The 16,210-nt window shown below is 47.8% G+C and overlaps 1 protein-coding gene across 1 annotated transcript in view; it reads left to right on the top strand.

Annotated features, from left to right (window-relative positions):
• The window catches only part of Pgant2 (polypeptide N-acetylgalactosaminyltransferase 2), a 187,484-nt gene that overhangs the window by 144,192 nt on the left and 27,082 nt on the right, over window positions 1-16,210 (top strand). Inside the window, exons 2-3 of the mRNA XM_017910380.1 lie at window positions 3,664-3,833; window positions 4,451-4,570. Coding sequence (XP_017765869.1) covers window positions 3,664-3,833; window positions 4,451-4,570 — 290 coding nt within the window. The remainder of the gene's footprint in view (window positions 1-3,663; window positions 3,834-4,450; window positions 4,571-16,210) is intronic.

Below are 16,210 nucleotides of genomic sequence, written 5' to 3'. Positions count from 1 at the left end.
CCGGGCGCGGATTTACCCGCCGCCGCTCCTCCCACCGATCGATCGGCAGACACACGGAAATACATTCTTCTCGGTACGCTGCGGGCAAACAAAGGGAACGAAGGAGCCGGTGTTCGTGCACGATAACATTCGTCCTCGAATATCGCGTTCGTAGGAAAGAAACATTGTATTCCTCGAGAATTTTTAACGCGAAACCGAAGGTAAGGAAATCGGGCAAAGCATAAGTGCGGCGAGAGGCGTGGTTTGTGCCGGGTTCCGATGTAAACATTGTCAGACTCGGGTGAGCTCGGGCAGGCTCGTGATGAATTGTCGAAGATATTTTCCTCATTCAGTTGCGTGTTATTCTTCGTCGTGTGCGGACGTGTGACCGACCCGGTTGCTGATTGTGGCACGTGGCATTGGAATTTAAGTCCTAGGGCCAAGATTTAATAAGGGCCAGGTGAGTTCAGTGTCATGTTCACTAAGACGATTATATCCACTTAATTAGCGAGAATAAAATATGCAGTGTCGTAAGAGGTGTGAATTCTAGATAGGGTTTAATGTAAATAAGAGGTGTAGGAGATGGATATCTGGTTTAGGGTAGATACCACTTCCAAATATTCGGTTTCCAAGAGACAGGTTTATTAAATACAGTACTTAGCTCGATGTATTCGAGCGGAGGGGTCAGAATGGTTAGGCTTGTGATTAGTTCTCACCGATGTCTTCCGGTCTCATTTACGTGCCATTCTTTGCCGCGTTCGTACGAAATTCGACATGAAACCGATTCTACTCTTAATTATGGCACATGGCAACGGAATTTAAGTCGTAGAGCCAAGATTTAATAAGAATCAGGCGAGTTCAATGTCACGTTCACTAACACGATTACGTTCTATTTAATTAGCGAAAATAAAATATTCAGTCTCGTAAGAAGCGTGGATTCTAGATAGGGTTTAACGCAAGTAAAAGGAGTTAGGCTTGTAATTAGTTTTCGCCGATGTCTTCCGGTCTCATTTGCGTGTCATTCTTCACCGCATTCCGACGAAATTCGACATGTAACCGATTCTACTCTTGATTATGGCACGTGGCATCGAAATTTAAGTCGTAGAGCAAGGAGTTAATAAGGACTGGGCAAATTCAGTATCACGTTGACTATTTCGATTATGTCTATTTAATTTGCGAAAATAAAATATTCAGTGTCGTAAGAAGCGTGGTTCATAGATATTTCTCGACGTAAACAGGTCAGATCAGACTCGTGGATAGGTTTCGCCGATGATTTCCTGTCTCGGTTGCGTGTTATTCTTCGCGACGTTCCCTTGAAATTCGACGCGTGACCGTTAATGTTCTTCGATGTTTTTCTGACGACACAAGTTGAGACTAGTCAGCTACGTGTTATTCTTGGCCGCGTTAGGACGAAATTCGACGCGTGACCGACCCTGTTGTTGATTATGGCACGTGGCATCGGAATTTAACTCGTAGGGCTAAAAGCTAACAAGACCCGGGTGGGTTCAGTGTCACGTTGACTACCACGATTAGCGAAAGTGAAATACGAGGAGAAACCGAACTAAATTACGATTGGAAGAAATATCGCGACTCTTTGTCATCCTATTTCCCGCGCACGTGTCGCTTGTTCCCACGTCCTCGTGTCAACTTATGAGGTCACCTGCCAGCTTACGGAAGATAACGTTCTAAAACGGTTCGAAAACGTGAGTAAATTGGACACGGAGTTTCTCCGTCTTTCTTAAGAAACATAACAGAAGGAAAAAGGCTCGTGGAAGAATTTTTCTCCATTAAATATTATCGCAAGTTCACGTTCTAACTGTAGAGTTCATCAGAATTTCATTACGGCAAACCGAATACTCGTCGCGACGTCACGTGGTCCACGAGGGAACCGGATGCAACAGCTTGCCGCGCGGTGGCTAGCCGACTGCACTTCCGGTTTAATGCAGCCCCTGACCCGTGAATTAATATTTCATCCTGGCTACGTTTTGTCGCCCTTCTCTCTTCCTCTTTTCAACCATCGTCTTTCCCTCTCGCTCGCTCAGAGCTTTCACGGTTCGTTTTCCATCGACTGCTCGACTCGCCCCTTTGTTCTCGTTCGAGTCATTTACTTTCCTCTGCATCTTTGACCGTGAATCCCAGCCACGCCATTTACCACCCTCGTAGAAAGTATCGCTATTTACAGCTCACTCCCGGGACGCCGGGATTGTTTGCGCTTGCCCTTTTGTTCCGTCGATCGATCAGCGATTTCGCGCACCCCGCCGCGCCGTTCCGTCCCTTTTCGATCTTAATACACCGTGACATTGCTCCATGCAATTCGACCAAGCCTCCAGAATTTTACGTTCGTCTCTTCCACCACGAGAATTCGATCCCTCTCGTTCGAGATCCTCCCGGCTCTCAGACTCGATTTTAACCGGCTTCTGTTACGAACCGCAATTCCTTCCGCCCTCTTGCTGCATCTGGCTCTCAATTCCGTCAAGATGTCCTATTACCAAGAGAAACAGCACTGCGAAAGTCCTTCCGAAGATCTTCGTGTAGTAACCTTCCCTATGACCCGTGTATAATTCCCTCCGTTAGTCCACCAGTGAATGATCATCGAGGCTGTTGAAAGTCAACGTTAGGTTTACCGATCATCCACGCACCTGCAGTCCGTTGTGACTCCGCGTGTAGGTTGCTGACGCGCATCTATGTTAGGCAAACAGACAGGTCGAGATCCGGGATGGAAGCCGATGAGCAAAATTCGATGACCTATATATCCGATGCACAATACGTCCTCTGGGCACAAAGGGCACAGGGGGAGATACGAAGTGCCTTGCGACTCTCCATATCGATTCAAAATCAATACGGCGTATCTCGATGATGTGTCAATACAAAGAGCCCCGAGCGTGCAGCCAGCCCTGGCCAGCCTTACAATTGGTTCTTGTACCGAAGCCAACTAAAGGCCTCGAGAGCTGCGAAGGCCGACGGTTCTTGCATCGATTTCGTGCCGCTGCGAACTCCTACCATCGCGGATAGTCTAGCTGGGACTGGCTGTCGTGCTCGCGAATCGAATATTTCCAAGTGTCGGTCGATACTTTGGGGAACGTTCGGTGTTACACGGATCCGAGAGCATGCCGCGAATTCTTGGCCACGTTTCGGCGCCGGAATTGTTGATTAATTTGCCGGATAGTTTCTTTACCGAATGGCGGACCAATTTTTTCCCCGATGATGCCTCGCAAGCCTCCGGGAGATCGGCGTCGCGTGGACTGCCGGGTAATAGTTTAGAGTGGCAACTCGTTGGTACCTGCCGGGGAGTACGCTGGGAATAGATGGCAGAAGTCGGAAATTTTCAGCAAGTGCCAAGTATCGACTTTGGTGGAGTACGTTCCTCTATATATACCGAGTATGTGTCTGGAATATCGGCATGGCGCGAGTTATAGCGCAATCGTGTATGATGCCAACTTAACGCACTGGCAGACCATTCGGTATGAACGGAACTTTTATGACTTTGACCGCCGAGTGACTAGTAACTTATTGACCATCCGTGGACAGCATCCCCGTCGCTGCTTCGTCGCCTGGTAATTTTTGTCGATGCCGTTTCTTGCCTACACGGTGTTTGCCCTTCGAATGAAATATTTATGCGACACAAACAAATTCCGTCGGCAAACTTGATAAAGCGCCTTCAAGAAGATTTTTGTTTGCTTGCAGAACGAAAACAGAGCTCTACGGCTGAAGGAGCCTGCTTCGTTGGCCCTCTCCGCCGGAAACTCCGGCAGCTACGTGGACCCAGATGGCACCGCCATTGTGATGTCATCCGAGCTGCTACCTGCACCCACTCCGGACCCAAGGGTGACGTGGAATTACTTCGACGAGCAGGGGTAAAATCGAATTTTATTATTCCCTGCTTCCAAATGAAAATAAAAAGAATCCAGTTGTTGATTTTCCAACTTCAACGAGTATCGGAACAATCGAACGGTTCTTCATCCCTGATCGCTCTTAAAAGCATCCGGAACGAATTGACTCGGGTTCTATTTCGACTAGGCGAATGAATATTTATAAATCGGCGGATACAAAATTCAATTTCGCCATCGGAACCTGCCTCAGTGCGCGATTCTAATTCACGCTGAGCCACGAGCACGGGCGATGCAGCGTAATAGAAAGTATTTGGAAAGCGGTTGCGGCGCAATCTCGATGCAAGGCGCAAGAACCGAATACTAATCGGCACTCGTGACGGGCGTATGCATTGTTAAACGTCCGAAAAAGCATTGCAAGATTCACTATTAATGTGCCTGCAGCGGAACTGCGGACGTTGCTTTCCCGGCTTGGCACATTGAAACTAATTATTTCGCAAGCTTGTCGGAACGACGTGTCATTCCTGTCAGGGGCCCGTGAAAGCGAACATTTACGCGAAATTTTCCTAGTCGTATAGACCTCCACCTCCGTGTTTCGCATTTTTACATCGACGATTAACGCGTGTATGTCGCAATGTCTTCAGGTACGTGTCGAGAGGGGGATTACGAGCAGGCGAGGACCCGTACGCCAGGAACAAATTCAACCAGGAAGCCTCCGATGGACTGCCGAGCAATCGCGATATTCCTGATACGCGCAGCGCAATGTGAGTAGAATTATTTTTTATTACGAAATCTGGGAAATTTATTGCGAGCGCTGCGATGTAGATGTAATCGTTAAAGCGGAAATCGGATCGCGATGAAAGAAAAGAACGCGTTTGATACATCGATCGGGTGTCATCTATCTCGGTGCCGCGACAATCTTCGCGTCGATGAACTGACACGAGGAAACGTCAATGTTCGAGGAAGTAAAGGCGAGAAAATTTCACGGTGAATATCCGCGGACCGGTCGTTGCAAATCGTAGAGATGCAGTTGAAGGTATCGAGGCGACAGATGGGTACCACGAACGATCGTCCAACGAGGAAGACTGGCAGGAAGCGAAACTTACCCTGCCAATCGATCAATCCCTTCATACACTATTACCGAAACCTTCGGGAGCAGTTGAGTAGAAATTATCCGTCGCAGTTGATAGCGAAAATCGCGGCCGATCGTTGGGAGTCCATGGACCTGTCCACGAAGAGATACTACATCAGGGCCGCCCATGCTCAGCGAAGACGACAATGGAGAACCCTTTCCAAGAGGAAATAGCGATTTATCCGTGAATATCGCAATTTACAGTAATCGCGTCTACGTTGACTGGGCTCACTTGCTTCTATGTCTCTTTACACAGATCCTTTCCAACGCGCGAACGTCGTCGCACGCGCGAAAATTTAATTTAACGTTTCATCGCACCCTGGTGAACCATCGCCGAGGTATCTTGTTCGGGGGAATATTCATTCCATGAGGCAACAAAATTGGAAAGTGGTACAAAGCAATCATCTACCAGAGAGAGAGAGAGAGTATTCTCCGAGTATACTTAATCGTACGATTGTATTACGCGTATTTCATATTTCCCTTGACACTTTATTGTATCTCCAAAGCCATGTGTCGTGAATCATGTACCGTATTTAGATGGAATCTCTATATCACCGGTGTCGTTGTTATTCGCAGCGCGCGTTTTTAGCCTCCACCTTGGTGGAAGAGCACCCGGGGCTCGATTATTCTGAGCTCTGCCGAAACGATTGACCCTTTCGATTAAATACGACCGTTTTTGGGGCTTCCCGCGTATGATGGAATACTCATGAATTAAAGATGAGGTATTCGTTGAAAGGAACCGGGAGGTTTTAATCGCGGTACGTGGACGTTTCGTATTCAAAAATCGTATCCAGTACGAAACTACGTGGAACGCGAATCTTCCCTTTCTATTTCTGTCTTCCCTTCTCTTTCTCCAATTTTATTTCAACGAATTACACCGAGTCTGGGAGAGAGAGGAGCACGTTTACTTTCCCGTTTTTCGCGACCGGTCGAGTTACAAATTTGATCAAACCTTGGAAATCAGGATGCCAGCAGGGGAATGCAACGGGGAATCGAGTTCGCAAAGTTTAGGGATCCACCGGTTAATGGTATCGCCTGGTTTCCACGCGCTGTGCCTACCCACAAGCTAACGAAAACCTACCGCCATTTTATCCTCTTCCTCCGCGACGTTCGCGAAAATGGCGCTTCAAAACGTCACACGCGTTTCGCTCGGACGAATGGAGGAAAGAGCAACGAGAGCCGCGCGTGCGCATTGCTCGGGAAATTTCGCGCGTTACGGAACGAATTAATTATCGAGCGACGTTGGAAATAAATTCCGTGCCGGGTCGGTGTCCATTCAGCCGCTGGGTAATCAATGGCTAATGGAAGCAATCTAATTTCGGGGGCCCGGCTACTTTTATAGACCCGTAATTTATTCGCTGTTTGCGCTGGAATAAAGCTTCCTTCCAGCGTTGTCGTTTGTACCGGCTCTGAATTTACGATGCATTTTATTAATTGAAACGCTTTGGACCGCTTTCGACGAGGCTGGCCGTCGATGAAAGGAAGAGACACGCGAGAGCCTCTTTCGCCTCGACGGCCGTCGCGATCGATACCGCTTTCAAATCGAATGGCTCTCCCCTTCTGTTCGGAATGCATTTTCCGGCGACACCGCCTTTCCGACTGTCTCCGCCGGGGCAGGAGGACCCTTCAATCCTCCACGCTGATCTAATTTCCTGGTCGCTCCACCTACGCTCGGCCGTATCCTGTTTCACGCGAACAGACGCGTTCAACAAGTACCAAGGCCCCCGCGACCCGTTTACCAAAACGATCGAGACTCGTTCCAAGAACGAGCGTTCCGACAAATTCGTCGCGCATTTTCCACTAGTCCGAGAAAATGTGTATATGCACGCATATATACGTGTGTATACATACGCTGCGGAAAATTGGCAAATTTGTTTCTTGAATTTTAAAAAGGCTCCTTGTTTGCTACTTTATTTGCAAATTTCAGTTTCAGAACTTTTTATTATTTCTTTTCCAGTTTCCTATTTTCTTTTCTTTTTTTTCTTTTTTTTTTTCGAATGAACAAGAGTTGTTGCTTCGAGGAAAGTGAAAGAGCAAAGGGAAAAAGCGAAAAGCGCGTGGGATGAGAATTAATCGCGAATAGAGTCGTTGCGTGAGCTCGATTTTAAGCAATCGCGATAAAACAAGTGGAAATACGCGAGGAACGAGCTCATAAAGAATGTAGAACGTCACGTGCGAAATTGCGAACCCGTTAATATTCGATGCAACACGGGCTGGAAGGAGAATTGTTGTTTAAACTTGATTTGCATCGCGGCGGCGTTTATAACGTTTAGCAAACGTCGATTGCCGAAAATCCGATAGCTCGAATGTTATGTAAATGTTGAACGACTCCACTGAGAGTAGCTACGAAGTGGACCCTACAGATTCCCGCGGTTCGTGTTATCAGGCTGTCGAGCCCGACTCCGTAAAACCCGACAGAAATATCGTTTGTCCCGTATAGCTTCTCCCAAAATCGTATCTTTTGTTACCTGAACGAGGAACGGGTCGTTTCCATTGGCTGACTTAAAAGAAGAACTACCCCCGACTCCCGCTAAATATGGAACGAGGCATCTTTCGATTTCGCGAGGAACCAAAATGGACGATATCGAAGTCTAAGATCGAGATACAATTTTTGGACGGAAACTTTAAACTTCGACTCCAGTGAACCCTCTTTCCACGAGTTAATCGAATTCCTATTGATCTTGCGTTCCATCGAGATAACGTCCCCCCTAATATCTTTCTCCCTCGACCGCTGCGGTTTGCTACCTCGCGTTACTTCGCTTTTACGTCATGATTTCCCGGTTCCCGGGGCGAATATAATTAAAGAAGAAACACTGCTATAAGTAGCATCGTGGCAACTTCAAAAAGTACACCGGCACCTCATGCATTATTCACGCGTGGCGTTTCATCTCCGTGCTCGCGATTCTTGTCTCGATGTTCCTTAGCCCGCGACCGGCTGTTTCCGATAATGGAATAGTTGTATCACTTATACGCAACGTCGGCAACTTAAATATTTATGCTGTAGCCACGGTGCGCCGCGCCCGAATGCACACCACCCGTTGCATTAAACATGTCAACGCGACCCGAAGGCACCGGAAGTCGCGGCAGCAGCAACTCCGCTCCGCTCGAGGACCTTCCTCGATCCTCAGCGTCGGTCTTAACGACTCCTCTGAAAGATACGCGCGTTCTAGGTCCGAGATATCGCGATCGACCGTGACATTGGGATCTTGACAGCTGCCAATTTTAAATCGCGATGAGATCGATGATTGACATCGTTTTGGGATCTCTATAGTTACCAATTCTCAATCGCGATGAGACCAGTGATTGACATCGTTTTCGGACCTCTATAGTTACCAATTCTCAATCGCGATGAGACCAGTGATGGACATCGTTTTGGGATCCCTATAGTCGCTAGTTCTAAATCGCGATGAGGCCAGTGATTGACATCGCTTTGGGATGTGGTAGTCGCCAATTTTAAATCGTGATGGGACCAGTGATAGACATCGCTTTGGGATGTCATAGTCGCCAATTCTGAATCGCGATGAGGCCAGTGATGGGCATTATTGTGGGATCTCGTAGTCGTCAATTCTAAGTCGCGATGAGACCAGTGATAGACATCGTTTCGCAGTCTCCTAGATCAGAGGTCTTCGATAATTATTCAATGATTGCGAGGAATATCAGGAATATCAGGATTATCAGGAATACCGTTTAGAGTAACTTCGATACGAGCAAACTCGACGAGGTACCTTCCGTTGTATGTAATTACCCTGGATATTAATCTTGAAGCCAATTGAATAATTTCCGTCGTTCGATCGGTTCCATCGAGTAATTAAGGCTCGTCTTAGAGACCCTACGCAGTGAATCAACGGGAGAGAAACTCTATAGGGATTTCATCAACTGGTCACGAACTAATTAATGTATAGCAGCTCCGCGAGACGTAAAGATCGCGGGGTCGTAAAATCGGTCAAACATCGAAGTTTACGTATTCAAAGCATCTGAGCCAGGGAAGGGATAAGTTAGAAGACGAGGATTCGAACCTGAGGCAACACCAGGCATGTAGTATACTCTGCGGTGTACTTCTGGGTGGTTCAATCCCCTGCTGTTGATATGATTTCTGCAGTAGCTACGTTCCTTTTTTTATTCGGGGAAATTTCATTTTTCCCTATCTCTGCTATTTTCCTTTTATTTCCTTCGGTCTTCTTTACGTCCACTCTACATTTTTTTACTATTGCAAATCTTGTTTGCTATCTTTGTAATGCCCTTTTCATCGTCGCGATGCTTTTCGTAACGTCCCTGCGCGATTTTTATTTCGGACGATTCTGCAGACTGCGGGCATACGTCCCGTTGCTTAGAGGGTTGAATTTGGTTTTAAATTGCTTCTAAAATTGAATCGCGAAATATCGCATAAAATTGGAGGAGGGCACTTATGAACCGTGTATCGTAGTTGGGTAGTGGAGAGATATGACTTTTAAGAAAATGACTAATGACGACGACAGTAGCGCAGGTATGGAAGTCGGCCAAAGGGTTAAGTGGTCCGAGCTTCGAACACCCTGACACTCGCATAAATCAAAGACGTAGGAACGGACTTGAACTCCCGTGAAAATTGCCGAGTGGCCATTCATCTATGTACCTCGGGGAGTCATATTTAACCTAAAATATCACTTATCATCGACTCGCTACATTTTCACCTTCTCGTCCACTATTTCTTAGCTAAGTATATAAGCTGCTTAGCGGAATAATTCTTATTAATTTCGAATCTCAAGTTGCACTGGTCGTATCGGATTTCTTTGACATTCGAGAAACAATTACTGAATTAATAAAACGAGCTATAACTCATTAACCAGCCGGGAATAAAAATTCTCCACTTCGAACTGACAGAAATCTGCCAGAATCGTAAAAGATCGAATGGCACAGATAACCCTACATGTAACTGGATAATACCAGAATTACCGTGTAAATCGTGTACATTAATCATTGCACATGTCGCGTTACCGGATCTCTTTCGCATTAAAGAGATAATTATTAAATTAATAAATCGCGGTAATTAACAAATGGGTCATCGCAGGGAACATATTTTACCATTGATTCAGTCTCTGTGTCGAAGGTAGGACACGGATCTGATTATCGCGCCATTAATTGGTGTCGTTATTCAACGTTTTAATTTATAACCTCGCTGTATCCGCGAAAATAACTCTACCCTCCTTGTTTTCGCTTGTCTTATCGTCGTCGTAACCCGATGTAACTCGATGAAATATTCAAGTGTCGATGGAAAGTTACCCCCGGCGATAATCCGGAAGAATAACTCGTAAAGGGGGATCCGGAATATTTTTTCGAGAAACGGCAAGAACTTTCGCGCCTCGGTAAATCAATATTCGGGCCGGGAGTTTTCGAGTTGCCCCGCGCGCCCCCCGAGGTGTCCTTTGTTGCATAAAACATCGAAGGGCCTGGATTTTCATTTCGCCCCGTCTCGTCTACTCCTTCGATTCCCCTAGTCCTCGTCATCGTCGTCGTTTCTCTCCTCGAGTCTTCCCTTTCGAGGATTGATCCTCGTCCATCTCCCTTCCTTTTACGAGCAAGATCACGTCTCGAGCCGGTAGGGATATTGATCCTTCAATCGGGAAAGCTGGCTTGATCGATCAGTGACATTTGCCAGCGTCTGTACAAACTCGTCTCGTACTACTTGCCCGTGCCGGCTGGCTTGTTCCAGACCCCAGTTACGGTTACGAGTACATGCTTGACTTTAAAAAGAAGCATCTCGGTAAACGAAAAATCTCTTACGTTACAAAACAGATAAAACACTTGGAAGGCACTAAGAGATCCCTCTCATCGGGGAACGAGAAGTGGATCGTGCCTGGTCCTCGAAGACGTGATCAAGGAGGACATCTCGTCCGGTGCACTCGACCGATAGAATCTGCTCGCGATCCGCTCAAAGCCTCGGGTTAATGTTTGCGATAGCTAACGATCTTCGAAACGGAATACGGAACGCGAAACGAGTGGAATCGGAGACGTGGAAAACGTCTCCATCGCGTTCGCGATAATGGTCAGCTAAAAAGGGGTCACGTGTCCGGGAGATCCCCTTTAACGAACGGCATTATCTTACTTCTGCCTGAAAACTCGCGACGTCAATTACGAAGCGTGGCCAGAGCATACGGCGAGGAGAAGCCTCGTAAAAGATGGTATCTTGTCCGGTACACGTGGCGGCCGCAATAAAGCCGCCTTCGCAACCGGCACTAACCATCGGCACACGTACGTACGAAATGCCTGCAGATCCTCCAATACCGAGTACCGGAGGAATAACGTCGCTGCTCACTCCGGAACGGAAGCACGCTCGTACACCGCTCGATAAGGCCTGGAGATCGTGGACAAACTGATTTCTCGGTCGGGAAACGCGCGGGACGCCGGGAAACTGGTCGTTCCGCGATATCGGCCACGATGGCAACTGCCTCCAATGACGATGCACTCGCGGCGGATCCGAGAATCCTCTGTCCCCGCGGAACTCCCCCGTGTGCATTTCCTCTCCTCTTTCGTCCTCTCTCCGTCTGTTTTACTCTCTTTCCCCGTCTGCCGGGGGCCATTATTTTCTCCCGGATCCGGCAGGAGGAGACGCGGTTATTGCGAGATATAATGGGCACAATAGCGGCGGAACACGGTCGCGGATTCGGCGATTGTTGACGGTTCAAGTGGCGCGGATTTAGGATATCGAATTGGACGGCGATCGATTCGAGAGCAAAAATTCGAGCATGGCTCCCTCCTAATTGGGGGAAATCGCTGTCTCGAGGGGGAAGGTCGTTTCGAGAATATCCCTGGCAGTATCTTAACGAGATACGAGGTTAAATAATCGTAATTCGACGATCGTTTTTACTCCATCGTCCGCTCTAGGCCGCGGAGGACTCGCAGTCGCCGCGTAATTACGATCCGCGGGAGAATTCGAAGAATAAATGCGGCCGGTGTCCCAGTTTCCATAAAATGGGTCATTGAATCTCCTCCTTTCCGATATACGAGATTAAGCGCGCGTTCCCTGTAGACGGCCTCAGGGTGTGCAACAAAAGGATCCTCGGCTTTAAAAAGCTAGCTCCGACCTCTTATCCTTCTGCGCTACCTGATCACCGACGCTTCGTACGCGACCAGCGTCGGTGTTATTTTTACGTGTGCCTTTTACAGCCGATTATGCGTCTCCCGCCCCTCCGGACAGTTCCGCGCTGGTAAACGTGCTGTAGCCCACGGTCATCCGACGGCGAAGTAGGGCAAAAGCTGATCAGCCTAGCCGCTTCGATCGACGAATTCTCGATAAAACGCTCGAGATTCCCGGAAAGATGACCGGAAATTTTTCAAAGATAGAACGGGCTATAATAATCCCCGAACGTCCTCTCGAAGAATAGAATAATGGAACACGGCGCACGATTGCTCGTAAAGTTTCTTTCCCCCCCGTTTTTTTTCTTCCATTTTTTCCTTCTTCCTCTTTTTTTTTTTTTTTTTTTTTTATCGTTCCATCTGCTGACGCGAAATTGCGCTCTTTTGTCGCGACGGGGGATAGACTTCTTCGGCGGGCATCGACACAGACTCACCCTCTGCCACGCGGGCCGCGCTGGAAAGTTAATTTCGTTGGCCACGATGAACGGTTCCCATTGTTTCGCCCGTCGTTATATTCGTATCGAGTTCCGGCTAATAAAATTTACGAGCGACCGCGTGACGTTTCATATTGTCGAACGTGAACACGGCGCGGAAGATTCATTATGACAAGCTTTGTTCCCGCTTCTCTTTTGACTTCTGCATAAATAGCCTTTTTTACCAGAATACCACAGGCATTTCGGTTACGCGGGGTTAATTGTTCCTCCGAAACGGAGGCCTGGAATTTCACTGGATTGTCTTCCATATGTATTTTTTATGTTCCCTTTCTCTAATTCTTTTTTTTTTTTTTTTATCCCGAGTTTCATATGTTAATACATGTATGTATAGATCGGACAAAAGATTTTTTCCAACGCGTTGCTCGTTGATGCGACTCGCCGAGCGGTTGAACCTGGCGAGCAAACAGGCTAGTCTGACACAATTACGCGTTATTAACGATCGTTCGTAATCCGGAGGATTCCTCGATTAATGACGGCGATGCTGGATAATTAATAAAACCATCGCGAATTGCAATATTGAATCGTCGGTGTTGATTTCTGTTTCGATCTGCTCGTGTGTCCATACCGGGGCGACGATTAAAGCGTTTGCGCGGGGATTAATTCAAACAAAACTGTGACAACCATTCGTGCCGGTGAAAACGGACGCGAGCCAAAAAAGCTGATCCACTGGGAAAAGTCCGAGTCGTTAGTACACGGGACTCTCTGTCGGAAACTACGGGTAATTAGGGAGTTGCTCGGAAATAGTTGTCCCGTTAGGGCAAAGGCGGGGAAAAAGAGAATCGGGGACGTTTTTGGTCACTCGGATCCTCTCCTCCGTCCCGTTCGAGAAGCTCTTTGGATATAGACTTCCGCGGACGTGGCTCCATCGGGAAGCCCGGGGCTCCAGATAAGACGAAGCAGCAGAGTTTTCGCGAACTTCTGCACCCTTGAGCGGCTCGAAGCTCCCTCGAATACTCGCCACGAGCCAAATCTGCCGAATCTCGCAGATGTATAATACATGACCCACGTCGCGACATGCAAAGAGACACGGAGATGCCCTACGTTTCGAGGAATCTCGTTTCCCCAGAGCGGGTTCCTCGAAAGTGGCACTACGCGTGGTACATACGCGAAATTCTCAGCATTTAAACTAATTGCGAGCACGAAAAATTGCTCCCTTTTGCAAAAGACGTGGAGGCATGACGTGACAAAAGGGATACAGAACTCCGCGGCGTTTTTACAGTTTCTACGTAAGCTGGAACGTCGTCTAAGCGACGGGTCTAAGCACACTTGGCAGGGAGCTTTGAAGCGGCTGCCGTGCAAATGTGCTTCCACGGGCAAGTTCCTATTCTACGTCGAGGCAGCAGACAAGCCGACAGAAGCGTTTTATTCCCTTCTAGCCTCCTTTGTGCGTTCCGCCGGTACCGGTGAAAATTGAAAAATGTCATTCGCCGTTCCGTTCGAGATGCTGGGTGGCGCGAATAATGCGACGAGACGCTGATAAAACGGAGAAGAACGAGCGTCGTAAATTGAGCCTTTCGCGAGGTAACGCGCGCGCTCATCCGCGCGTACGTACACGCCGCAGCTTTATGAATTGATATTACTGTACGCGGTGGGCGAAATATTATACGTACGCGTGTATACAGCGGGTTCGCATCGAGAATGAATGGCGGGACGCGGAAAAATATTAACGACAACGCGAATGCGACAGCACACGCAACAACGCGACAACTCCTCGCGGAAAATGCATAAGAGGCAATTAACTCGCGATCGTGCCATAGAAAATCTGTGTTTCGTTCGAGCCTTTCTTAAATGGGACGAGGTCAGACGAGGTTTACGTCCTCTTTTAATCGTAAACTAGTTATTTCAGATCTTCACGAGAATTTATTGCGAGATGATATTGGTTTGGTTTTTTGAATGTGTCTGCTTTTCGGGTGTTGCTGTCATTGGTTGTCGAGAAGTGTAAATGACAATGGCGGGTGCATTTCTTCCTAATGGCGGCATGTTGGTTGGAGGGGTGCGTATGGAGTTCGGTGGTACTTGGTGAAAGTGGAAAATTAAACAAATTAAACAAATTTATAGTGGGTTAACTCGGATGGTATTTTAGGAGGTCCAGGAGTCCGCGACTCGTGGGACGCTGGTCGCAAAGGAATAAACCGTTGTCTCCTCGATTCGGATTTTCGGTCTTTGAGGGTGAATGTGGAATACAGGAATATGAGATACGGGTCTTTCAGTGGAAGTGAAGGTTTAAATATATTCGGCTAATTGTCTGTTCGATTATCGAGGGTTTGCGATTTTTACTAACTATAAGACTAGCTCCAGTTCTGTTTTAGGGGGTCCAGGTGTCCGCGACTTGTAGGACACTAATCGTAAAGGAGTAAACCGTTGTCTCCTCGACTCGGGTTTTCTATCTTCGGGAGTGATTGTAGGGAATGGTGTATGAGGTTCGGGTCTTTCGATGGAGATAAAGTTTCAGAAGAATGCGAGTTAATTGTCAATCTGTCTATGGAGAATTCGCAAGCCTTTATGATTGAGGTGGCGTAAGGGTCCGCGAGTGTGGGAATGTAGTGTAAGGGGAGAGAGAGAGGACTCGATTCTAATGAATCTAACTCTCGGTGACCACGTTACTTATTTCTTTTTGATACAATACACATCGCTCTCTTCTCTCGCGTAAGACTCCTCGGTTCGCTCCTCGAGCTGCCCCTTTAAAGGGGGGCCTCAGTTGTTCATTCGTCGCGCGGATCAAGCGGATCGTTGCTTCGGTTTGAGACTCCTGTTATCACTGCTACGTGCTCCTCACTCACGTTGCCTTATCGGTAACGGGAGCTTTTAATAATCTTAGTAGATTAATCTACAGTAGAGAATGAACAATCTGCATTTTAAACGTCCGAACCGTTGTCACCGTGTTAAACCTGTCCAGGTTCCTTGTTCCTCCAAGATCGGTGTACTCGGTGTATTCTCATTTTCTTCCACCTGATCGAAGAAGATGGACGGTCTAAATTGACGGAAGGCGAGGAAACGAGGTACCCCGACATCTTTCGGTTCGAGCGTATCGATTCTCGCGCGTGCCGGAAAATAAATGCACGCGTACCTAGACGCAGTGGTTTGCACCTGGAAAACTAGTCCTCTGGCTTACCGGCGACGCTATAATTGTGTTTGCTTTCCATTTAAGTTGTTTGCACTTCTGTTTACCTCGTCGCCTCACCCCGTTAGCAAGACGCGTCTACGAGCTCAACTTTCCGTCGCTTAGTCGCGAGCTGTTTCTTCGTTCTTCGTCGCCTCGCCGTGCGCTCCCGCGCCACTCGCTTCGTTTTGTTTTCCACTTTTCCTCGCGCACCCGCGCCGAGGAATACCACGGCTGCAGTTAATTACGCGATTGAGTTTCCTGCGCCTGCTTATCGCTCCCACGACGCGATAAAACCCCAATGTACAGTCGCTATCGTAAATGTTTGCAGGGGGTTCGAAGCGGCGTTTGTTTGAGATATGGGCAATTAAGGGGTTGCCTCGGGAAGCGGACAACTTGCGGGGATTAAGCAAGGGTCGCTGGGCTTGTGGCAAATTTTTAACCCCTTGACTACGGCAGACTTTGATACATAGTGGCCATACCATACGGCAGGAATTAAGTTACAATATGCGCCATTTTTGTGAAAACAAGCGTCCTCCGTGTCAGAAAGCCAAACTACGCCGAACAC

The sequence above is a fragment of the Eufriesea mexicana genome, unplaced genomic scaffold, assembly GCF_001483705.2.
Source record: "Eufriesea mexicana isolate 0111107269 unplaced genomic scaffold, ASM148370v2 scaffold100, whole genome shotgun sequence".
In the NCBI taxonomy this organism is placed as follows: Eukaryota; Metazoa; Arthropoda; class Insecta; order Hymenoptera; family Apidae; genus Eufriesea; species Eufriesea mexicana.
The sequence above is the reverse complement of the archived record's forward strand: the minus strand, read 5'-3'. Positions and strand labels throughout refer to the sequence as shown.